This window comes from Typopeltis vanoorti, chromosome 11 (genome assembly GCF_054136105.1).
Source record: "Typopeltis vanoorti isolate ZY-2024b chromosome 11, IOZ_Tvanoo_1.0, whole genome shotgun sequence".
NCBI classification, from domain to species: Eukaryota; Metazoa; Arthropoda; class Arachnida; order Uropygi; family Thelyphonidae; genus Typopeltis; species Typopeltis vanoorti.
Genome location: NC_143559.1, coordinates 135,474,424 through 135,501,601, shown reverse-complemented (window position 1 = coordinate 135,501,601; position 27,178 = coordinate 135,474,424). Strand labels below are relative to the sequence as shown.

General features: G+C 38.8%; 1 protein-coding gene across 1 annotated transcript in view; it reads right to left on the bottom strand.

The window, feature by feature from the left end:
• Positions 1-398: 398 nt before the first annotated feature.
• Positions 399-27,178, bottom strand: part of LOC150102083 (uncharacterized protein CG3556-like) — a 54,055-nt gene continuing 27,275 nt past the window's right edge. The window contains exons 5-10 of the mRNA XM_090400682.1: positions 25,053-25,309; positions 22,268-22,509; positions 21,803-21,995; positions 21,498-21,672; positions 20,313-20,446; positions 399-597 (exon numbers count right to left, since the gene is read on the bottom strand). Of these exons, the coding sequence (XP_090256808.1) occupies positions 524-597; positions 20,313-20,446; positions 21,498-21,672; positions 21,803-21,995; positions 22,268-22,509; positions 25,053-25,309 (1,075 nt within the window). The 3' untranslated portion in view covers positions 399-523. The remainder of the gene's footprint in view (positions 598-20,312; positions 20,447-21,497; positions 21,673-21,802; positions 21,996-22,267; positions 22,510-25,052; positions 25,310-27,178) is intronic.

Sequence of the window (27,178 nt, the reverse complement as noted above, 5' to 3'; positions counted from 1 at the left end):
TTGTAAAGGCTGGCTGAAGCTGCTCACTAACTAGAGCTACTTTGACTACGTATGGTCTGTGTTTAAGACGACGTGAAGGGAGCGGAAATGGTTATGCGCGCGCATGAAATCACAGTTCTGCAGCGAGGACCTGGAAGCGCCTGCAACCGAGCAAGCCAAGGCAGCTTTGACTAGACGAGCGAGCATCGGCCTTCGATACACAACGCAAAGCTCAATTATTGCCGCGCAAGCTTAATTCCTGATTCCTTCTTTCAGGGGGTGGGGTGGATGAAGGATAAGTATTTGTAGTCATAGAGGGGGAATTGTCAAAAGCGGACAGCACAGAATGAACCACTGACTTCTTTCTATGCGGATTTGCCTCCGTTCGTTATCACAATTGTAATAAAAAAAGAGCAACATGCAATCCTCTGTAACTTTATTAACCACCATTACAATTTTTTTGGGTGCATACACGTTACTTTCCATGAGAGTAATCTCAGAAATTATAAAGAAATGTCTGTAACGTCTTTTCGGTGATTCCCGGTTAACCCAACAGCAACATGCTTCTGTACCACATGACGAGTTGGTCGCCATTTTCGACTTTCACATCCTGAGGACCTACACAACAACAAAACAAAAGGATGTCATATTTTGCATAATTCCTTCGGGGGAGAGAGAGAGAGAGAGAGAGAGAGAGAGAGAGAGAGAGAGAGAGAGAGAGAGAGAGAGAGAGAACAAATGCTTTCATTGACATAATTCAAATATGTCAGAGTTAAATAGAAACATATATGCGAGGGTGGTGTCGAAAGTTTCTCAGCCTGAAAAAAAAGAATTTATAATTTCAAAATTATTTTTATTTTTAAATATAATCTCCCTTAAGACTAATAAATTTATTCCAGCGATGCTCCAGTTCCATTATCCAGTCCCTGTAGTAGTTCTCAATATGATCTGCAAAATACCCCTCTACAACTGCAATCTCCTTGATTCGAAGAAAAACGCTGACCAGCGAGGAAGAGTATTAGTTTTGGGAAGAGATAGAAGTGTTAAATATTTTATTTTACTGACTTATACTTAATTGGTTTGTTACTTGATTATATCATTTCTTATTGTAATCCTTATTCAATTAAAATCCTACCGGCTGTTCTATTGCTATGTTGTTACTTTCTCTATATTTTCTGATTTTATCTCTTCCTATTCTATCTTTCTATCGCTATTTTACTTCTTCAGATATCGGGTCTAATATACATATATCTAGGATGGTTTCCTCTTCGGATACTGGTGAATTTATATTTTGCTGTGCCAGCCAGTATCCTATAGCAGAAAAGGATTCTTACTCAGGGAGAAAATGCTAGATTCTGAGGCGTTCTTACGCAATGATCTTTAACACTGCCGTATAGATTCAGATTATTGCAGTCGTGACCTAAATCTATAATTATATACACTTACTAATTCCTTCCCACCAAAATAGGTTCTATTTTTATAAGTGGTAGTTAGGAATCGCAATCAAGCATGACTCAGGTTTAGGTAAATAGGATATGTTTGTTGGAATATCTAAACAGAATACAAAATTTATACACTCAGTTATGACTCAATACTAAATGAAACTCGAGTTAAGAGGTTAACATATTCTATATTAATTAAAGGTCATAAAGCATGCGAAACACAATAACTGCATATTGGGATAGATAGCAAATGATATGAAGTTAAACTAAAATTCCATTCTGTAATGCTATTCATAAGATAACATAAACAAAAATTCTAATGTTACTCAGTTACTAAATTCCACAGTTCTGATCTCATTAATTTAATCCTATCACATACAATTACTAAAGATCTTTTCCAAACAATTCTTCTTACTCTCTCAAAGGAGGTTAACTTTTTAATTAGAGACTGTCCACAGAGTTCTTTAGAATACTGTTCTTAATTTCACATTCGCAAACAATCTTCTCTCTTCTAATGAATCTTATACATAAAATAGAGTAATTTCACCTTATCGAACTTTTTCCGCGTCTTTCAGCACCACGTGTACGTCTGGTTACTTCTTGTCTATTGGCTGTCCATACGCCAACGTAGGGGTTACGCTACCCTCATTATTTCTGCGAAAACGGACTCAAATCTTTGCGTTTCAGGAACAACTCGATGGGACTGCCCAGCGACGGCTTGATTCTGCTAGGACTGGACATTTTTACTTTCAGCTCTGCGTAGAATCCTTCTCCATTTTCAAAAAAGCCTGCTGTCCGACATCTTATCTTAGCACAGACGCTTCATCCCCCCCCCCACCTTTATGCGAACTCCCGCTAACTTCCGAGCCACCAAACAGGAAAACGATACGACAAGAGAGATCCCCTTATATTCCTCCTTAGAGCGCCCTCTTTTTCCCCCGTCCCCTTTGCACAAGACCCATATGTTTTCACTCCTTGGGTTCATCCTTTCCTTTTTCCCGACGCTGTTATGCTCTTGTATTCCCAGAATTTGCGTCAATATACGTTCCGCTTGAGCAACTGCCGCCAGCGTTACACGTGTGGTTTAATACCTTCCAATAATTATTATTTAGTAACTATTTGATGACTCACAGTTAATTTTACACAGCTTAAGTAAGGCTTAAATTAAGTCAGATTATCCCTCTTTTAAGACATACTCTAAATAAAATCTTAATATGATCACAATGGATTTAATATATGGTACATGAAATAAAGAAAGCAAAACTTTTAATTACAGCTGATGTGTTGGTATTTCTCTCTTTTTTGTAAGTTTATTATGTTGGATTCTGAATTATTTCATTGCAAGATTCCTTCATTCAGGATCTAACAGAAGTCAGAGGGAGCCAAATCTGGGGAATAAGGTGGATGTTACAACAATTCATAGTGCAGATCCCTTAATTTTCCCATTTCCAAAACACCTTTGTGCGCAGGTGCATTGTCGTGATGAAAAATGATTTTTTTTTTCTCATGCAAACCTGGTCTTTTTCACGAATTATTTCATCTAGTTTGGTTAAAAGATCGGAATGATATTCGCCGGTTATTGTTTTACCTTTTCAAGATAACTAATAAACAAAATGTTTTTAGCATCCCAAAACACCGACGCCATGACCTTTTCTACTGATGGAACCGACTTTGTCTTCTTTGGCACTGAACAACCGGCTTCTCCCCACTGTTTGGATTCTGGAGTGCAACGGTGAATCCAAATTTCATCAATTGTAATAAATCGACTCACAAAATCAGTTTTATTCTTCTTAATACACTCCAAGCACTGTTCAGAGATTTTCATCCGAATAGGTTTTTGATCTGCTGTGAGCAAGCGCGGCACCCATCTTGCGCATTGCTTTTTCATTTGCAATTCTTCATGCAAAATAAATCCAAGACGTTCTTTTGAAATACCTGTCGTCTCATTAATTTCACGCACACTTTGACTCGCCGGTCATTCAATACCATATTGTGCATTTAATCAATGATTTCTTGGTTAAGTCTACTTTTTGGACGTGCTACACGTTGATCACCTTCAAGGCTGCTAAAGCCACATTTAAACTCAGCAGCTCATTTCTTAATTGTCGAAAACGAAGGAGAAGAGTGCCCATAAACGTTTATGAACTTCGAATGAATTTTGTTTCGCGTTAAACCTTCTGTTACAAAGAATTTTATAACTGCACGATACTCAATTTTATCCATTTCAATGGATACAGAGAACACGTTTGCTTCAGACAGCTGTATAAAACAAACTACTTGATAGAATGACTTGCAATTTCACATGGACGCTTAGGACAGATGTACCAAATTAGACAAAACACTTGCCGATATTTTTGCTATCTATGGTCGTGGTCGAGAACTTTTCAGACCCACCCTCCTATGAAAGAATTGTATTCGTCGTGTTGGTATTTTATTCATAAGGGGTAATTTATTATTAATTTGAACCTTATATTTATTGGACAATCGAATTTCTAACGATCGTTAAATGAAGCAAAGCTTTCCTTCTGAATTAATCTGACAAAAGTGCGAATAACAAGGAAAAATAAAAATAAAATCAGCTAACGCCATTTTATTACCGTATAGGGAGTGGGCGAGGCCGTTTAAGCCTTATCAAACTTCTGGACAATGAGCAGCGGTTCAGTATCCACTGATACCCAATCAGAAATAGCTGGCCAAAGGCTATCACTAATTAAGCAGCATGAACTAAAGAGACGGCTCAACAAGTGCTGCCATCTCGTGTTCCCTAACCTTAACACAATACTTTTAATGTCTGAAAATAGCGTGGGTTCGACTGTCAATTTTCTTGAGTTTACTGAAGAAAAAACTCGCTTGCTCGTGCCAGAGATCGACTAACTCGGGAACCGGTCGAAAATAGGCTTAGAAAAATTTCCTCTAGTCGCTGACTGGATTTGAAACCAAGTCTTCTTTCATGGGGTCAGGCGCAGTGGTGTTCAAACTCCACATCCACTGAGCTACACATGCTCTCTGAAAAACAAAATATATATATACACACATATCAATCCAATGTATATATTAATTACCGGTTAAAGTGAATAATTCCTAGAGGAATCTGGTAAATGTAATAAACACATGTTTATAGGTTTTATAGATAGGTTTTTATATTCTCGATAGATATTGTGACAGCCTCGGTTAGGTTAGGTTAGTTTATAATGAAAAAAGTAAGGAGATTACTTCTTTTGCACTCAATGAAATCAGAAATCAGAAATTATTATAAAGTAACCTAACCTAACCTGAACTAAAGTAACCTAACCTTTATTGGTTAGTTTATAATGAAAAAAGTAAGGAAAGTACTTCTTTTGAACTCAATGAAATCAGAAATCAGAAATCATTATAAACTATCCTAACCTAACCTAAACTAACCTGGATGTCGCATGTCGAACCAGAGTGTAGTCGTAGTTTGACGTGGACAGATTAATGGGAATAAAAGATAAACGTTGTTGTGGTCCGAGCTTAATGATTACAGGCAGATAAATGGAAATACACATAAAAGTTGTTGTGGGCGGATGAATGGGGATAATAGATAAATTAGAGAGGAATTGATCAATGTTTTTCTCCATTGATGGGGAAAGAGGTACAGCAACGACGTTTATCTATAATCCCCTTCCATCTACCCACAACATTAACAAAATAAATGGGGATAGCTTTTATTTTGTATCCCCATTTATCTGCCCTCAATCATTAAGCTCGGCCCACAACAACGTTTATCTTTTATCCCTATTAATCTGGCCACGACAAACTAGGACTACACTCTGATTGGACATGCGACATCCAGGTTAGTTTAGGTTAGGTTAGGTTAGGTTTGGTTAGTTCAGTTTATAATGATTTCTGATTTCATTGAGTGCAAAAGAAGTACTTTCCTTACTTTTTTCATTATAAACTAACCTAACCTAACCTAAGCTGTCACAATTTCTATCGAGAATATAAAAACCTATATATAAAAGCTATAAACATGTTTTTATTACATTTACCAAACTCCTCTAGGAACTATTCACTTTTACCGGTTAAAGTGATTAATTCTAATTATTCACTTTAACCGGCAATCATTAATAATAACATATATATATATATATATATATATATATATATATATATCTGCGTATTTCTGTTTCCAGATGGCGTCAGTTACTTTCGGCTGTAGTTTCATTTCCGCAATCACGGTGACCTGCTCGCTTGCCGCAGTAATGTAGTGATGAGCGATACCGTGATTTTTCAATCACAGCACGAATTGATATCGCAGAATTTCTGCTACGTAATTTAGCGTGTGAAAGTTGCTTTCAAGTTGCGGTGGAGGATTATCAATGTTAGTAACATGAAGAAAAAAGACAGAAAATGAATTTCGGTAGAAGAAAATATTGCAATTCTGCGACGTGTAGATTGGCATGCCGGAACACGTGTATATTTAGTAAAAGATCTTGGACTCTCCGTGTCCACTTTGAACACGATAGTAAACAAACAGGTCCAAGCACTGAACTCAATGCAAAGCAATTTGCACCACTTCAAAAAAAAAAAAAAAATCAACAAATAAAAATTATTTTAAATAGATAAATGTAAGTAATTGTAAATTCATTTATTTTCAGTTATTAATTTCAGTTATTAAATTTTGCAATCTGGTATGTAGACTCACATACTAGCAGTAAATCATCTTTTAGCCTTATGTAAACGTTTTTTTTTTAAATTTCCCTCTATCTACACTTTTTTCCATCAGTCCCCTGAAAAGTGTAAAAAAGGGGTTTTACTGTATATATATATATATATATATATATATATATACATATATATATATATATATATATATATATATATATCTATGCAGATTGTCTCGGTTTATAAACATTGAAATTATTAAACATATATATATATATATATATATATGATGTTTAATGGGCGAAATTTTGATGGGCGAAAGGATCTATATAAGATGGATGGCTTGCATTTGAATGGTTACGGTGTAAGAAGACTTGAGAAAGTGTTGCTGAATGTAGTGGATGTGCAAATTCAGGGAAACTAGATTTGTTAGTGGGGGGGGGGGGTAGAGATACAGTCCTTATGGAGGCAGTTGAATGTAAGAATGAATATAACATGCCAGAGCAAATAAGGACAACAAATCAGCGAGGGATAGTTAATATAAGGCATCAAGGTAGGGTTGGGGCTAATGGGGGTCTTAAATTCATGTACACTAATACTAGGAGTACTAGGAACAAGAAGGAAGAGTTTTTGGCCATGGTTGGCACTTCCAGACCACAGGTTATAGGTATTAGTGAAACATGGCTGACTGTAGATGATATAACTAGTGGGATTGAATGTGATGGGTATAGTGTGTTCAGGAATGACAGAGAGAATAAAATGGGGGGGGAGGAGTATTGTTGATGATAGCTGATGAGCTCCAGCCAAGGAGAATAGAAGTTGAATTGCAGGATAGAGAAAAGAGCACATTTGAGGCCATTTGGTGTGAGATTGTGGCTAGCAGAACTAAATATACAATTGGGTGCTGCTATAGACCAGGTGATGGAAAAGATGGTGGTGACAGTATGCACAAGCAAATAGAAGAAATGGGTGGAAGGAGGGTGATTATTATGGGAGATTTCAACTATGGTCGCATTGATTGGAGTGAGGAGAGGACACACGGGAGGAAGGAACTGGATTTTATGCGGTTATTAAGGGATAACTATCTGCGACAGCATGTAATGGAAAATACTAGGGGTCAGAGAGTGCTTGACCTAGTAATTACATCTGAGGATTTGGCTGTAACAAATATGACCACATTGCCACCAATCGGTGAGAGTGATCATAGGGTCTTAACTTGGGAGGTGGCTAAAAGTGTAGAATTTTCAATTAAGACAGGGTAAATGTGGAATTATCGGGCGGGAAAGTATGACAAGCTTAGGAGTTTAATTGGTTCAGTGCCATGGCATGTACAACTGCAAGGACTAGAAGTTGATAGTGCATGGGAGGTAGTTAACAAGTGCTTGCATGAAGCAATGACTGACTGTATACCTAGAGTCCGAATAATAAATCAAGTAGGGGTTAAATGGATGAATAAAACCATTAAGCTTGAGTTGCAAAAAAAGAAACAACTATGGAGGGAATTTAAAGAGAAGGGTGACCGGCAGGCACATGAACGGTATAAAGCGCAGGCCAGCAGGGTGACGAGTGTGGTAAGAAAAGCAAAAAAGGATTACGAAAGAACATTGGCCAAGCAGGCTAAAGAGAATCCTAAACAGTTTATTAGATATGTAGCAAGTAAAAGGAAAAATGTACATGACAGATTGATTTTAAAGAATGCCGATGGTAGGGAGGTAACTGAATCAGTTGAGATAGTTGAGTTACTGAGTGAGCACTTTGCAAGAATATATCATCCGGGTGGTGACATTGCAGAAACGAATAAACCAGTAGATTATACGGGAATTGTGGTTAATGAAGTGGAGGTGAGTAGTCTATTGCATAACCTCAATGTCAATACATCTGTGGGATTGGATGGTATACCAGCTCGTGTTGTACGAGAAGCAGCTAAAGAATTGTCAGTACCCTTGACCATTTTGTTTAATTTGAGTCTCGGGTCTGGGTTAGTCCCGAGCGGGTGGAAAGAGGGGAAAATAGTTCCACTGCATAAAGGTGGTTCCAAGACTGCTGTTGTAAATTACCGACCGATTAGCATATCAGGAATCATTGTCAAGGTCTTAGAGAAAATAGTCAAGAGGAAAATACAAGATTGGATAGAAGAAAATGGGATACTTTATCGGGGACAGCATGGTTTTGTGAAGGGTAGGTCTTGCCTCAGTAACTTGCTCACGTATTATAACACAGTGACGGCTGAACTGGATAAGGGTAATGGGTTTACGGTTATTCCACTGGACATTGCCAAGGCCTTTGACAGGATTCCACATGGAATTCTAATCAGTAAATTTCAGCATATGGGAATGGACCTAGGGTTGGTGAGATGGATAAGAGGGTGGTTGACGGAGAGATATCAGAGAGTGGTTTACTCGGGAGTAGAGTCCACAAGACGGCCTGTGACTAGTGGTGTGCCACAAGGATCTGTTCTTGGACCACTGCTGTTTAATTTGTTCATAAATGATATAGGAAATGATCTGAGAGGAACAGTTCATTTGTTTGCGGATGATGCGAAGTTGGGTAGGGCAATAGTGAATGCAGATGACGTCAAAATTTTGCAGGATGATTTGGATAGATTGGAGGTCTGGGCTAAGGAGAATGGATGTCAGTTTAATGTGGCAAAATGTAAGGTTATGCACTTTGGGGTGAAAAGATTGGCAGCAGTTTACTGCATTGGTGGAACCCTGCTACAGGAAATTGATGAGGCACGAGATTTAGGAGTGTTGGTGGATAAGGAATTGAAATTTAGGGGACACATTGCAAAAGTGACCAAAACAGCTCATCAAATCACTTGGTTGCTGAAGAATACGTTGACAAGCAGAGACAAGCAGGTTATTGTTCCTCTCTATCGAGCCTTGATAAGACCCCATCTAGACTACTGTGCTCAGATTTGGTCACCTAGGTTTCTTCTTGATGGGGAGGATGTGGAGAGGATCCAGAGGCGACTGACCAAGATGATAGCAGGTCTGTGGAATGAACCGTATGAGAACAGGTTGAGGATTTGTGGGTTGCAAAAATTGGTTGATAGGTGGAGGAGGGGAGATATGATTGAGACATTCAAATTACTGAAGGGTTTCTATAAAATTAATTCAGAAGATATTTTTGAGAACAGGGCTGGTTGTGGGAGGACTAGGGGACATCCATGGAAACTGGGCAAAAGTGTGGTTAGTAAAGGTGTTAGAGCTGGGTTCTTTACTTTTAGAGTAGTGAATGAGTGGAATGCGCTCCCTGAGTCTGTAGTGGATGCTGTGACAGTGAATGAGTTTAAGGCGAGGTATGATAGATACTGTATGAATGTCAGATAGTTGTGATGAATATGATTTGGGGCCTCCCTCGATGAGTCTAATGACTCCCTGGAGTTGCCCGTAATTATAGTAATAATAGTAATATATATATATATATATATATACACAGGACAAAACATTATAGTCAGCTACGTAGTAGCTTTGATGTTAATAGCAGATTATATGTATATATATATATATATACGATAATCTTTCACCCTGCACATTAGTTGACCGCTAATGCTTACTGAAGAGGGAATACCCTACATTTTGGTACTATTTTTCAATGAATATGGACTCTTCCAGCAAACAAATTGGACATTCATATATATATATATATGTCAGAGATTGGAGATAGACTATATATATATATATATATATAGATAGATAGATAGATAGATTTTTTTTTTATTCAACTTGTTAAAATATACATTAGACGATAGGTAACAAGGACTATTTACATATTATAAGTATATAAGTATATATTTACAGAGAGAGAAACATTTTCCTCTCGGGTGTACAATAGAGAATGCAATAAATCTATAATAAAGAATGCAATAAAAGAATATTCAAAATTTACAGTTCAGTTTCAGTCTGAGTTATCTTTCAGATGAAGCACATTGTCGTCGTCAATCCTGAAGAGGGTACCAGTTGGATTCCACTCCTCTAGCAATTTCGCCACAGTTCTTGTTTCTTTGAAGTACTCAAGTTCCAATAGAAGCCTGCTTTTTAGTTTCCGACGGAGGATGTGCCTGAGGGTTTGTGCAGTTTCAGTGATGGATGGGTGCTGGTTACTTCTTGTCTGTTTTAGGTAGAAGCTGTATATGACGGCCTTAGAGCAGATGAAGATGAAATTGCATGTTCTGTGTCTGTTTTCTTCTGTGTGGATTACTACTGGAATCTACTAGATTCCAGTAGTCTTCTTGGCTGTGTGTGTAGTTACAGGTGCTAGAGGCAGTATTCAGGGCATAGGTGATTATCACTTTGTTTGCCGGGCAGGTCAGATATGTGTGTACCAAGGTACCTGAAACGTCACAGAATGGACACAGATCCGTTTCTCTTAGCTGAAATTTGTAGAGCTTAGAAGGAGTTGGCAAGATGGTATGCCATAGTCTCCACTGTATGTCGGAATCTGGTTTGGCACATTTTGATTTATATGGCAGATCCCACTGAAATCTGTGTGGTATATGCAGCCTTGTAGATGAGAGTGAAGGTGTTGCACGTGCGTTCTTACCGCTCCTGCCTTCCCCCACCTTTTATACATTTATCCGAAAGGAAGGACTTATTTTTCTATATAGTTATATTCTCCAAGCTGAGAGCTATCTACTCACACTAGTCGTGTACGCGTAAGTGTAGTGATAAGCGTTTATGACAGTTTTTCTTCTCCTGTGTACGAGTTCGTATATATCTTCAATTTCGACGCCATAATTCCTTCTCCGACACCTGCACCCCGCACCTGAGGCTATAGCCGGCGAAGGATTACCTGCTATGGCAACTGCACATTCATGTACTACCAAGGATTTAGCAATTCAAAGACCCTCTACGACTTCGGACCCGGAAGGAAGAGCAAAGTTCACCGGAGCTATTTACATGGAAAACAGGTCAGTCAATTCAAAATCTTATGCTAATGTTGTATCTAATGGAAATATCCTATCATCTCCCAAAACACTGATCTCACACACGAATGCCACATCAGCCAGAAATAAACCGATTAATGCAAAAATAACTACCACTGTTACGAACGTCATTTCCCAAGAAAATGGGATTGTTATTTTCGCCACCAAAGAAAACATCCCATTAGAAGATTATCTGACGGCGATCGCCAAAATTGTGCCCGCAAAAAACATTACTGACGCTTCCCGCGTAGCTGGAACTGTGCATGTATATTTTAGCCATATCTCATGGGCACAAACGGTACTGCAAAAAGGAGTCGATATCGGCGATTATCACTTCGAAGCAGCCCCAATAGCACTGGCCCCAACAAAAGTAACAGTATAAAATGTTCCTCCTGAAATTCCTCATCAACTCATCAGATCCATGTTATCAAGATACGGTTCGGTCATAGGAAAAATACGCACATTGTCAGCAGCCACGAAGAAGCCCCGAATTTGCCCATGTCAAAAGCTTTCGAAGACAGGCATTAATGCATTTTCCAAACAACGACGCACTACACGACCTCCCAAAATTAATCAACACGGACATAAATGGAATAACCTATACTTTCTACTTATCTTCCTCATCACAGTGCTTCTTCTGTCACGAAGACGGTCGCATTAGGAAACAATGTCCCTATATTACCAACAGTTCATCAACAAACATCTCAGCCCAGAATAGCAAACCAGTTGAACAGAATAACATCGTACATGAAGAAAATCAAAGCATAGGAAAAAGTAAACCAAAAATTCTCTCCTCATCACGAACTTCAGAGGAAAGAAAATCCCGAACTGAAAAAGACAACGCTCATGCCGCTCTTGAACGCCTGCCAAGTAATGAGATCCAAAGCTCTGATAACAAAGTCTCACAACTCGAAAACACAGATCCTCCCAACAGAGATGACAAGGACGAACAAATTAAAAGTAATTAATCCCCAGCCCCAGCAACCAGAATCACCAACCCAGCCTCCCACTAACTCAAAACCTCACCATATAGAAGAAACTACTCAAAATGGCCTTTCATCACCTGCAGCCAGTCATGGAGAAACAGAGTCCACAGACGATGAGGAAACTGTATTTCCACATGACGACCTAGAAGAAGAGGAAGCTGAGGGCGAACTTCCCCACACCGAGGGTCCCCTAACCACGAAGCAGCTGTCATCCTTCATACAGAAAGTGCGAGGTTCTCCTCACAAACTAACTATAGCCCTTAATTACACCACAAGAATCCCGGAACTAATATCTCAACTTCAGGACCTACACTCGAAACTGAAATGTAAAAAGAGCAGAGCAGAGATAAACAGGAGTAAGCGAATCTACTACCTAATTAATGGGCTACAAACACAGTACCAGAACCAATACTAGATTAAACGTACAATCAAACTTTCATAAATCATAATATCTATAAGCCTTTTCTCTTTCAACGCAAGAGGATGTGCCTCTGCTTTAAGCAACAGAATAGTCCTTGACCAGGTACAAAAATATTATATAGACCTAATACTTCTGCAAGAAACAAACATCAACTCCTCATCCAATTAATCCAGAAGATGGGCAGAGTGGCCTTATTACTTACAGCACTCTGCAACCAAACAACATCATGGAGCAGGAGTTAGCTTAGGTGTACATCATAGATCTCCCTACAAATGAAAAGTAATTGCTGATATACCAGGATATGCCTTGTATGCTCACATAATAGCACCTAACCATAACACCCTGCATGTGTTCAACATCTATATACCGCAGCAGGATGCTCTGGCATTACAAATCCTGGATTTCGTCCAAAACCATCTTTCTAGTATAGACCAAGAACATGGCATTATAGCAGGAGATTTTAATTGCACTCTTGACCAAGAAAAAGACAGATTTCAGTGTGATGAACATCGTAGTCAATTAACAAACAAACTTCAAACACTGGTAAACGATAATGAATTCATCGACGTCTTTCGGCATCAACATCCTGATAAGAAATCATACACATGGAGGTCAGCAATCACATCGACAAATAGGCCACTCTACCAAGCACGACTCGACGGATACTACATTTCCAAACACATCTTGCCCCCTAGTTAGAAACATATCACACATCCCTTCCTACATTTCCGATCATTGCTTCGTCAAGCTGCAACTTTCATTATCTTTGGAAGCATCCAAATCAGGACGCGCCTATTGGATCTTCAACAATACTCTCCTGAAAGATCCAGCTTATATAATAAACACTCAGGCTTCAATAACCAACCTCACTCAATCGAAAGTGGATACAGAACCAATGAAAACATGGTGGCCCACCTAAAATCATGAATAAAATCTTTTACGCAGATCTACAGTCACCAGAAAAATCAACAGAAGAACAATAGAATCCGACAACTTGAAGAACAGCTCAAGTATCTCCCAGAGGAAAGCCCTGAACATCATTCTGCCTTCCAAGCCATGCAAAAACAGGCAGAAATATCGGCAAAAGGTGTCATACTTAAATCGCGGCATACACAAATAAATCTTTCAGACGCCCCCACAAAATATTTTTTCTCTTTGGAAAAAAAATGCCAGGCAGCAAATTCCATCTCTGCTATCAGATTTCAAGATGACAGCATCACAGAAGATCCAAGTAAAATCACCTCTGAAATCCTACACTAGTACAAGAATGCATACAGCACTGAAGGAACATCCCATCATGCCATTCACGAAATACTGAAAGAAACAAAAAAAAATCTCTGCAACAGATCGGAACCACTTAGAAAAGAAAATCACGCTAGATGAACTGAAAACCGCATGCACAACATTGCCAAAGAACAAATCTCCTGGCCTTGATGGTCTCACGTCAGAGTTTTTCCAAGTCTTCTGGAATCAACTCGGACCACTTCTCCTCGAAACACTGCAAGAAGCCTACATTAATGGCCTCCCACAATCCGGCACGACCTCTGTAGCACGATTGATACCAAAGAAGGGAGACCACACGGATATCCGAAACTGGCGTCCAATCTCCCTAATTAATACCGACTGCGAAATAATTTCCAAAGTTATAGCAAACCGAATAAAGCCAACACTATCTGAAGTTATTGGCCAACATCAAACGTACTCTGTCCCAGAAAGATCAATACATGATAACCTTCATTTAATAAGAGATCTCATCCACATCGCAAACAGCCAACATGAAGATCTAGCTCTCGTCAGCCTTGAAGGCTTTCGACAGGGTAGAGCACGAATACCTTTATGAAGTTCTAAAGGCATTTGGCTATGGTCCTCTCATCATTCAAACAGTGCAATTGCTTTACAGAGATGCACACTTCTGTTTAGAAATCAACAACAGGCTCACTCGCACTTTGTCATACTCTCGAGGGATCAAACAAGGATGTCCCCTCTCCGGTCAATTATACACACTGGCCATAGAACCGTTCTTAAAAAGAGTACACGACACCATCATCTCCAAATGAACCAGAATAATAGAGCTACATCAAAAAATTACCTTATGCATATGCCGATGACGTCACTATAATAGTACGAAATGAAAAAGAAATGACAGTAACCGAGGAAGCACAAAGATTATATGCAACCCTCAGGGGTCAAATTAAATTCTGCAAAAACCACGGGCTTGTGGTCAGGCAGATGGAAGTCTAGAAATGATTCTCCGATCGAATGTACCTGGTGAAGCGAAGGACAAAGATACTTAGGTGTGCACCTTGGCAACACCAAAATATATAACACACTGAACTGGAGACTGCTGCACAATCGTTTTAAACAGGTGCTAGGTAAATGGAACAGCATTCGTTCCATGTCTTCACTTAGAGGAAGCGTACTAATAGTCAACCAGATGGCTGCGAGTGTCTTATGGCATACTCTCAAAGTATTCACACCTCCTGAAGAATTTCTGTACCACATTCAAAAGGAAATCAAACGTTTCCTCTGGAACAAAACTCACTGTATAACATACCCTCAACTCTGCAAGCCGCTCAGCAAGGGAGTCAAGGCCTGATTTCCCTTGAAAACAAGATTAGATCCTTCAGGATAATCCTCCTCCTAAAGACACTTCAATGCGATCACACTTATGTAACCACCTTCGATTATATCACGAAATCATCCACCAGAGGACTTACACTTTCCACAATCCGTCGAATGGCCAGTCTTGCACCATCTCCTCCTAAACTACCTAATTTTTACAAAGATGCATTACAGCGATGGAAAAACACAGAACTTCATCACACACTCACAGGATCAACAGAGTCAGCTGTACTTACAGAACCACTAATTTCGAACAGAAACATCACAAGTCTCAAAACGGGCCAACCTTTTCTTTTCCCTACATGGAACTGGGCGGGAATAAGAGTCATAGGAGACCTCCTAACCCACACCCTAAAGTGGAAAGCATTCACAAGCCTACCAATGAAGAACCCCAAACTAAAAATCAATATCAACAGCTGAAAGCCTCCATTATAAAAGCCTATCCAGATATCGCTACACCTCAGGAAATCCGTATTCCTTCTAGAAACTGCTCGGGGCCAATATTTCATCTGGTACAATCGGAAGCCTCACTTCCAATTCTTCCCTCCAACTACAAGAAAATAATACACCACTTCCTCATGTCAGTGTCCCCATCCTCGCCCTTCTTATATTCGACCTATATATATATATATATATATATATATATTTTTTTTTTTTTTTTTTTTTTTTGGCAACAAGGACTATTTACATATTATAAGTATATATTTACAGAGAAAGAAAACATTTTCCTTTCGGGTGTACAAGAGAGAATGCAATAAATGAATATTCAAAATTAACAGTTCAGTTTCAGTCTGAGTTATTCAGATGAAGCACATTGTCGACGTCAATCCAGAAGAGGGTACCAGTTGGATTCCACTCCTCTAGGAATTTCGCGATAGTTCTTGTTTCTTTGAAGTGCTCAAGTTCCAATAGAAGCCTGCTTTTTAGTTTCCGACGGAGGATGTGCATGAGGGTTTGTGCAGTTTCAGTGATGGATGGGTGCTGGTTACTTCTTGTCTGTTTTAGGTAAAAGCTGTAGATGACGGCCTTAGCGCAGATGAAGATGAAATTGCATGTTCTGTGTCTGTTTTCTTCTGTGTGGACTAAATTCCAGTAGTCTTCTTGGCTGTGTGTGTAGTTACAGGTGCTAGAGGTGGTATTCAGGGCATAGGTGATTATCACTTTGTTTGCAGAGCAAGTCAGATATGTGTGTTCCAAGGTACCAGAAACGTCACAGAATGGACACAGATCCGTTTCTCTTAGCTTAAATTTGTAGAACTTTGAAGGAGTTGGCAAGATGTTATGCCATAGTGTCCACTGTATTTCGGAATCTGGTTTGGCACATTTTGATTTAAATGATAGATCCCACTGAAATCTGTGTGGTATATGCAGCCTTGTAGATGAGAGGGTTAAGGATGAATATAAGAAGGGCGAGGATGGGGACACTGACATGAAGAAGTGGTATATTTTCTTGTAGTTGGAGGGAAGAATTGGAAGTGAGGCTTCCGATTGTACCAGTTGAAATATTGGCCCCGAGCAGTTTCTAGAAGGAATACGGATTTCCTGAGGTGTAGCGATATCTGGATAGGCTTTTATAATGGAGGCTTGCAGCTGTTGATATTGCTTTTTAGTTTGGGGTTCTTCATTGGTAGGCTTGTGAATGCTTTCCACTTTGTGGGTTAGGAGGTCTCCTATGACTCTTATTCCTGCCCAGTTCCATGTAGGGAAAAGAAATGGCTGGCCCGTTGTGAGATTTGTGATGTTTCTGTTCGAAAATAGTGGTTCTGTAAGTACAGCTGACTCTGTTGATCCTGTGAGTGTGTGATGAAGTCCTGTGTTTTTCCATCGCTGTAGAGCATCTTTGTAAAAATTAGGTAGTTTAGGAGGAGATGGTGCAGGACTGGCCATTCGGAGGATTGTGAAAAGTGTAAGTCCTCTGGTGGATGCTTTCGTGATGTAATTGAAGGTGGGTACATAAGTGTGATTGCATTGAAGTGTCTTTAGGAGGAGGATTATCCTGAAGGATCTAATCTTGTTTTCGAGGAAATCAGGCCTTGACCTCCCTTGCTGAGTGGCTTGCAGAGTTGAGGGTATGTTGTCCAGTGAGTTTTGTTCCAGAGGAAACGTTTGATTTCCTTTTGAATGTGGCAGAGAAATTCTTCAGGAGGTGTGAGTACTTTGAGGGTATGCCATAAGACACTCGCAGCCATCTGGTTAACTATTAGTACTCTTCCTCTAAGTGAAGATATTGGAACGAACGCTGTTCCATTTACTAGCACCTGTTTAAAACGGTTGTGCAGCTGTCTCCAGTTCAGTGAGTTATATATTTTGGTGTTGCAAAGTTGCACACCTAAGTATCTTTGTCCTTCGCTTGCCCAGGTACATTCGATCCGAGAATCATTTCTAGACTTCCGTCTGCCTGACCACAAGCCCGTGGTTTTTGCAGAATTTAATTGGGCCCCTGAGGCTTGCGCATATAGTCTGTGTGCTTCCTCGGTTACTGTCATTTCTTTTTCATTTCGAACTATTACAGTGACGTCATCGGCATATGCTGATAGGGTAATTTTTTGATGTGGCTCTATTATGTCGGTTCGTTTTGGAGATGATGGGGTCGTGTACTCTTTTTAAGAACGGTTCTATGGCCAGTGTGTATAAATAATTGAGCAGAGAGGGGACATCCTTGCTTGATCCCTCGAGAGTATGATAAAGTGCGAGTGAGCCTGTTGTTGATTTTTAAACAGAGGTGTGCATCTCTGTAAAGCATTTGCACTGTTTCAATGATGAGAGGACCATAGTCAAATGCCTTTAGAACTTCATAAAGGTACTAGCGCTCTACCCTGTCGAAAGCCTTCTCCTGATCAAGGCTGACGAGTGCTAGGTTTTCATGTTGGCTGTTTGCGATGTGGATGAGATCTATTATTAAATGGAGGTTATCATGTATTCATCTTTCTGGGACAGAGTACGTTTGATGTTGGCCAATAACTTCAGATAGTGTTGGCTTTATTCGGTTTGCTATAACTTTGGAAATTATTTCGCAGTCGGTATTAATTAGGGAGATTGGACGCCAGTTTCGGATATCCATGTGGTCTCCCTTATTTGGTATCAATCGTGCTACTGAGATCGTGCCGGATTGTGGGAGGCCATTGATGTAGGCTTCTTGCAGTGTTTCGAGGAGAAGTGGTCCGAGTTGATTCCAGAAGACTTGGAAAAACTCTGACGTGAGACCATCAAGGCCAGGAGATTTGTTCTTTGGCAAAGATGTGCATGCGGTTTTCAGTTCATCTAGCGTGATTTTCTTTTCTAAGTGGTTCCGATCTGTTGCAGAGATTTTTTTTTGTTTCTTTCAGTATTTCGTGAATGGCATGATGGGATGTTCCTTCAGTGCTGTATGCATTCTTGTACTATTGTAGGATTTCAGAGGTGATTTTACTTGGATCTTCTGTGATGCTGTCATCTTGAAATCTGATAGCAGAGATGGAATTTGCTGCCTGGCATTTTTTTTCCAAGAGAAAAAAAATATTTTGGTGTGGCGTCTGAAAGATTTATTTGTGTATGCCGCGATTTAAGTATGGTACGTTTTGCCGATAATTCTGCCTGTCTTTGTATGGCTTGGAAGGAAGAATGATGCTCAGGGGGCTTTTTTCTGGGAGATACTTGAGCTGTTCTTCAAGTTGTCGGATTCTAATGTTCTTCTGTTGATTTTTCTGGTGACTGTAGATCTGCGTAAAAGATTTTATTCGTGATTTTAGGTGGGGCCACCATGTTTTCATTGGTTCTGTATCCACTTTCGATTGAGTGAGGTTGGTTATTGAAGCCTGAGTGTTTATTATATAAGCTGGATCTTTTCAGGAGAGTATTGTTGAAGATCCAATAGGCACTTCCTGATTTGGATACTTCCAAAGATAATGAAAGTTGCAGCTTGACGAAGCAATGATCGGAAATGTAGGAAGGGATGTGTGATATGTTTCTAACTAGGGGCAAGATGTGTTTGGAAATGTAGTATCCGTCGAGTCGTGCTTGGTAGAGTGGCCTATTTGTCGATGTGATTGCTGACCTCCATGTGTAGGATTTCTTATCAGGATGTTGATGCCGAAAGACGTCGATGAGTTCATTATCGTTTACCAGTGTTTGAAGTTTGTTTATTCATTGGCTACGATGTTCAGCACACTGAAATCTGTTTTTTGCTTGGTCAAGAGTGCAATTAAAATCTACCGCTATTATGACATGTTCTTGGTCTATACTAGAAAGATGGTTTTGAACGAAATCCAGGATTTGTGATGGCAGAGCATCTTGCTGTGGTATATAGATGTTGAACACATGTAGGGTATTATGGTTGGGTGCTATTATGTGAGCATACAAGGCATATCCTGGTATATCTCCAATCACTTTTTCTTTGTAGGGAGATCTATGATGTACACCTAAGCTAACTCCTGCTCCATGATGTTGTTGGGTTGCAGAGTGCTGTAAGTCATACGGATAGATAGATATAGATATAGATATAGATAGGTAGATTGTTATATATATAACATATATGTCTATATAAATAAAGATCTGTGTAGCTCAGTGGATGTGGCGTTTGCACACATGGCGTTTGACCAGACGAAGGAAGACTTCTTGGTTTTGAATCCTCATACCAGAATACCTCCACCGCTGCCCAGATTCCTAGCAACCATGCGGTCTGATTGGCTGGAAACAGACTAGATACACAATAATATTATGTCTCATGAGTCTCTACTCAAAAGGTTATGTAATGGTCGAAATTGGTATGGAAGTTCGAATAGGCATTTTCTTCCAAAAAAATCCTGTTTTGGCAGCGTTAAACTCTTGATCGGGATAATATCCACCACCTTCAATAATTTTGGCTAACTTTTGCTAAGCGACCTAAAATAGCAATTTTCATTTTCAAAGAAATTGCTTTTCTTTGGTACTTTTTTTTCTCTATTGGGCCAAATTAAATCTGCACAATAGAAATTAGCAAAATTTAGACATATGATTAATAAACGACAAACACTTACTCACATGCAAAATTAAGCTTCATGGCACTCACTACTTTCACGTTACAGGCAGAATTTGCTGCAACAAGCTGTTCGTTATGTACAATGGTACATACATTTTTAAAAACCGCATAAAAATTATCCATAAAAAGAGATCTGAGTATATATATATATGTAAAATTCCGACGCTCTCTCCTCTCTTAGTTAAATTTTTTCGCTTTTATATGTCCTGAATTATTTCTGAGTTCTCATTGGAACAGGTGCAAATTCATTTCGGTATTATTTAAACAGTTTGCTACTTGAAAGTAGCTAAATTAGGAGAATTCATTCACTCACCTTCCTTGCAATGTTCCAACGATGAATTTCTTTGCTTTCTGTAAAGCAGCCAAGCGTATCCATGCTCAGGATCATTAGGAATTCCAGCCATGGTGCTGATGTAAGGACCTTTTTCAGTGTTTCTGTATTCGAAACTGAAAATAAGAAAAATAAATTCTTACTAGTGTGTGTGTGTGTGTGTGTGTGTGTGTGTGTGTGTGTGTGTGTGTGTGTGTGTGTGTGTGTGTGTGTGTGTGTGTGTGTGTGTGTGTGTGTGTGTGTGTGTGTGTGTGTGTGTGTGTGTACAGTAATTCCCATTTTTCTTGCAGCATTATGTCTTGTAAATTATCTAAGAAAGACTGATCTATGGCATCATTGTAAAGAAATATTTCCCTTCCAATTATAGACCATTTTTATTTATTTATTTTAATTTAGATATTGAAATTATAAATTCTGTTGAAGATTTCAATGAAACCAGCATGCAGTACAAAGAATAGAAAACGTTTCGCAATCTCGTCCTCCCCAACTCTGATGAAGTATATTATTGTCTGAAATAATTTACGTTAATAAATTGGGTTCAGTTATAGTATGACATGTTGTGTCAGCCATAGTAGTTTATACTAAGAAAGGTATTCCCTAAATATCACTCAAGTTACATCAATAAATGCCCAAAATAAATGAAAATGAAATAAATAATAATATAGAAAGAAACAAATTAGCAAACGCCTTCTCTTCCAACTTCCAACACGTTTTGTCCCTCATTCTCTAACTTTTAGAGAATGAAGGGGAAAATCAAACTCCAATATAGCCAATCAGCAATAACTGATCCAAGATTATCACTAATCTGAACGGTATCTGATAGAGAGAAGAGGAAAAGTTTTGCAATCTCGTTTTACCCAACCCTAACGATGTATATTATTGACTGAAATAATTTAGGTGATATAGTCCATTTACTTCATTTTATCTTATGAAACAGCTGCTTGTCCATGCCAGAGATAGAATAGCTGGGGAATCAATTGAAGAAAGGGTTAGAAAATATCCCTCTAGCTAGTGATGCGATTAGAAATTAGAATGACATTTCTTCTGTAAGCTTAGCGCTATGAATGAAAAGTCATTTCCACAGGGCTACAGAAGCCTTTCACATGCGAACAAATTCGCTACTATACTCGTTCCATTCTCTCTTCTAAAACAATGTGATCTTCGTACCTAAATTTAGAATCCAGTTTTGCAGCAGCTTTCATCACATCGAAGAATAACGTATCAGTGGCAACACGAAGGATGATATTATAGGAATGGTCAGCATAATCCCCAAATCTAATGATGTATTCCACATGAACCTTGGGTCCTAACTTGTTCTGTAGATCTTCCAGCATTTCTTTACCTGCAAGAGTAAATAATTGTAATGGCATTAGTTGTTTAGGATCATCTGCTCTTAATCTGATCCTACACCATTAAAGAATCGAACAGGAAATAAATCTTCATAATAGTTTCGAAAGTGGATTTAAACTTACTAGTTTTGTTGGCGAACTTGGAACAGTTGATTACTTTGAGGTCCAGGAGGGTGGACCTTCTAAGGATTGGAAGCGCGATATAGGTGGCCAGACGTGTTCCAAAAGAACCATCGCTTTGCTGACGGGCAAAAAGATACGATGCTGCTGATCGCACATTCCAGTGTAAACCTTCATCACCCACTGCAAACAGGGTCTGACAAATAAAAGAGGAGTGGAGAAACAGACAGTTGAGATCATACTTTAGACACTTGTGTTATCACTGCAATGATTAGCTGTCCTAATTGCCCTAGATGGCATCGATGAGTCAATCGCATGCACAGTTACTTTATAATTAATATGCCTCAACTCTTGTTTAAAATAAAATATAATCGTCCAATATGTAATATCGTTCAGCAATATATCAATTAATGTATATGCAGAATAGAGATTCTGAGGAGGAGGAGGAGTCCAACAAAATGTACTTACCTGCATTGCCAAGGCAGTAGTGTACACATCTCCAAACCCTCCATCTGGAAGCTGCAAATTTCTCAGCCATGGAAGAGATCTCAGCACTACATCTTCTAAACTAATCTCTCGAGAGTGATTCGTTGAAAAACCAGATTCTGACGTCGAGTGTGTGCTGGAATATTTGACATCCTTTATGCTTTTGGTGATTTCTTCTCTGTCAGCTATGCACACCAGTGACATCAAAGACAAGATCTTCACGTCTAAGACAAATAATTATGCAATCACATTTTGGGAATGCATGCATATTAAACATTTTTAGGACACATTTTACAAATTGTTTTCGATATGAGGTGTTTATAATTATTGAACTACTTTTAAACAAAAGGACAAAAGTGGCGGTGTCATTTTCCTATAATTCCACGATGTTTTATATTTTATGGAAAGTCAGTGACAGCGCATATGAATTTATCTTCTGAAAGCTTAAACAATTTTGTTCATCTTGCTCCTTTTTCAAGACTTGTAAGGTAGCGAATTCTCTGGAATATGCTTCTAGACCACAAGTAAAATTGAAGAATGACTTCTTTCCTTCTAGTAGTCGAGATATATCACACCCACTCTACATGTTTGGATAACGAAAAGAAGCATTATTGACTCAGAATGCGTATTTTTATCTGAGACAAACTGACCCACTCCTCCTTCAGAGCAAGGATTGTTTCTGAAGTCGAATTTCGGGCAGCAGTACGATGGTTTCCCAAATCTGCTTTGTGAAGTTAAGATTTGGGAGCATGCTGGCCACTCGATTCCATTAATGTCCTCGGTCTCCAGGATCTCCACTACTAATGTACGATGTGGTGTGGAAGTGTCATCGGAGCAAACGGACATGACATTAAAGATCTGAGTTGCAATATCGTTCGCTAGTCATCGTCCCTTTTTACAGCACCTGCACCTCGTTGCGTTCATGAAGCATGCCTCCCCATGCCATAACCCCAGCACACCCGTATCTATCCCTTTCAAAAAAGCATTCTCGCGGTGATAAGCAGTACCACTTTCACAATAGATGAAGTGTCGTCTAGAATCTGAGGAAAGACTAAAACAACTCTCATCAGTTAAGAGTACATTAGCCCATTGGTGTCTTGTCTAATTGTTATCAATATAACACTGAAATGGTGCCTCTTCGAGGAGGTGTGGATAAAGTGATGGAAACTAGTGCCGCATGCGTACAGGCCTATTTTTTTCGGACGTCTTGCCACAGTTTGTCGAGATATTCGCGCAGTTGTGCTTGAATGTATCCAACTTGCAAGCTGACCTACCGTGCTTCGTCGATTATGCTTTCGAGTTTCAACCAAAAATCTGTCTTTACGTTCTGTGGTGAAGCGAAGGCGACATCGTAGCAAACGTCTAGTTCAAATTCAATTGGTTTGAAACGTTGTCCAGAGCCTGGATACAACGATATGTGAGATTACAAACTCTCTTGCAATATCAGTAATTCAATAATATTTCTTCAAGCTTTCCAAAAATAATTTTTTGCGTTAAATCACCTACATAACGTCATTCGGCATCACAAGAGATCCAAATTCGAAACTTTATTCTTTCACGAAACGAGCTTCCTTCGAACAAAACTCACTTACTGCTGCCTTTTGCCTTTTATCTTGTAACGTGCTACCATGTGACCCCTTCTTTGAACTCGAAAAATACAAAAATACAAAACTACCAAAAGCAGATTCGTCTGAATTGCGGTAGTGATATTCAGAAACAATTCTGCGATGTTCATAACGTTGCAATATTCTCATATAAGGAGTGCATGTAACGAGAGTTTGATTTTCGTCTTATATCTAAGTCGGTATACTATCTTAATGACAAAAATTCTTTTCTTTTATGATATTTTCATTCAATACTGGAGGAAATAGTTTAATCGATTTAATAGTTACCAGAATATGAAAACGTACAGAAACAACAAAGAACCGCTATTATCACTCCACCCCGAGTACTGGATTGCACAGCAATGTGTGAGGACTATCATCCTGTTTCTGGCCAGCCACTGCACGATTGGCGGGAACTGGATGAATCCTGGTTTCGTGATTGTCTCGTGGGCATCACTGGATCCTCTCATCTCCAAGAAACACACATCCATCTCAAATTCTTACCGGGAGTTTGTTTTGATGAAGTTTCCCTACATGGCGACAACGTGGACTGATATATCTGGACTCTTCCAATCCCCTGTGCATTAAGGACTCATATTGTGTGAGCATGGCTTGAACAGTATAGGAAATCACTCCGTCTTACTGAGCTGACCGTTGGATTATTCAGATATAAATCCCATTAAACGTTTGTGGGATCATGAAGAATGCAACAATTGCTGGTAGATGTCACTCCTTCGCTCGGCCCCTGACCTCCGGGATATTATCCTGTTTAGTTGGTTCAGAATACTTCTGGCACCTTCCATGGTCCAACGGAACAAATTTCAGGACAGCTGCAAACTTATCTCGGCCAAAGGAGATGCAACACGCTACTATGCAGGTTGTAATAATGTTTCCACCACTGTCCTTATTAATAATAAGTCTATTATAAATATATTATGTAATAGTTATATTTTTCTAAGAAAATAGAAAGAGGAATATTTCTGCTTCATACGACAAACCATTGACTTTAAATTAAGAAAACAGTAAAGGAAGCAGCTCTTTATTTCCAGTTGCGTTTTTAAGCTTATTATTTTCTCATAACATTTTCGTTTATTTCGTTACATTTTGTAAGTGGAGGATTTTGAAACGATTATAGTTTCACAATAAATGAAATGTGATATTACCAGTGTAGGAGGGATGGTTATCCAATTGCAATGCTTCGAGAAGGACATCAGTCTGCACTGAAGTTGGTGTTTCGCCAGCAACACAAAGAGAGAGGACCACCGTGGGCATCGTGAAGACCGAAGTATTGTTCTTGGAGGAATTCTTCAAATAGTCTACAAAATTGAATCCATGGAAGTTGCGGGGATTTCGGCAAGTGGCTAAGAGGGCTCGGATGTACTGGGCTAGCTGCACGGGGATCAGTGGAACATCGTGTTTCCTGGAAAGGAATGAACTAGAAATATAATCACTTGCATATGAAACCTGCGGCATGATACTGTTTAACACATAACTGAAAATGTAATCTTGGGGAATTCCTGTGAAAATTTTCTTTAACATTTTTTAATCTCATTTTAATGATAGCTGGGTAGTTTTCAATTCAAAGATTTGATTGTTCATTTATGTAAGATTTTAATATGCTGAAAAACAAAATTATTGTGAAAGCTAGTTATGTGAGAAGAACGAATGCATTTTCTTACCTACATGTTCTTCAATTATTATGCAGGTTATCTGGATGCAACAACATGAATTGGAACTGGAGTTAAATTGCACTTCTTATCCGTGTTGTTCAATGTGTATTAGAGCTTCGTATCCAGATTTATCTGTACGTCTATAGACGTCGGGGCCGGTTGGGGGGTTTTAATAAGTAAACGGAATAACAGAATAGCCAAGGGCAGTTTTGGTTTATTTATTGTTTGGTTTTTGGCTTATTCTAATTACAAGAAGCAGTGCTGCTAAATTGGCTCAAAGCTGCACTAGCCGAATATTTAAAGGCAACGCTGCATACACTGTCCGATATAACCTATAGCCATTTAGAAGTCATCTTGATATTCTTCAGCCCTGTGCTATGTGCTGTGCTATGTTCCATCGAGTCGTTTTCGACTTCTGGTGATCCGACGAACATACACGCTCCATTCACATCTGTCCGTGACCATGTCTGTCAGAATTTCCAAGCGCATTCCAGTTGCTTCTCTAACTCCATCCACCCATCTAATTCTTGGTCTTCCTCTTCGCCTGTTTCCATCAACATCATCATCTTCTCCAGACTGTCATTTGCTAGCATAATATGTCCGAAGCATGACAATTTTTGCTTCATGATCATAGCTACAAGGGAGAAATCTGGCTTTATTCTGTCTATTACTAATTTATTGATTTGCCATGCAGTCCATGGTATTCTTAGGTAAGCGTCTACAAACCCATAATTCAAATGCATCTATCTTTTTTCTTTCATTTTTTCTCAGGATCCAACTTTCACATCCATACAGCACCACAGGGAACACCATTGCTCTCACGATTCTGATTTTTGTTGTGATGATAATATCTTTATCTTTAAAGATTTTGCTAAATATTCTAACTTCTTCTGTATAATACCCATCTTTATCAATTCGGGATCCTATGAGCAAAATTGTTAACTGCTTCCATTTTCTCCCCATCTACTTCAAAATCATTAAGTTCACATGTTGCCATAACGATTGTCTTTTTGAGGTTACGTTTAAGACCATATTTAGCACTTTCTTCTTTAACTATCATAATAGGCTCCTTCAAATCTTCTTTGCATTCTGCTAGCAAAGTGGTATCATCTGCATACCTCAAATTATTAATATTTCTCCCACCAATTTTAATTCCAAATGAAGATTCCCCCAGCCCTATCATTCTTACAATGTACTCAGCCTTAGTCAATAATAAATCCATTGTTTCTGTAGATTAAAAAAACTGTATTCTTAAATGTTTTATAAACTTCCAAACACCTTCACATATCATGACTTATTTTTCCTTGAATCTTCTCTGAGGGAATCAGAAATTCACCAAAGAACACTTTAATCATTACAGATGAAGATATTTTGCGCAGTGGTTGTACGTTTTGCAGTTATTCTCATCAATGATTCATCAAAAATATATAAATAAAACAAATAAATAAAAGAAAAGGTGAACCGAGTCCGGCACAGTTTTAGAGAAAATTGTATATAATAATTTCATGCACTAATTATATGAAGAAATACATTATTGCAATTTAGACTATCAAAAACATTTTATGTAAAAACAGAATAATTAGAATAACTCTGTACCCTGATTATACTCTGAAGGAATA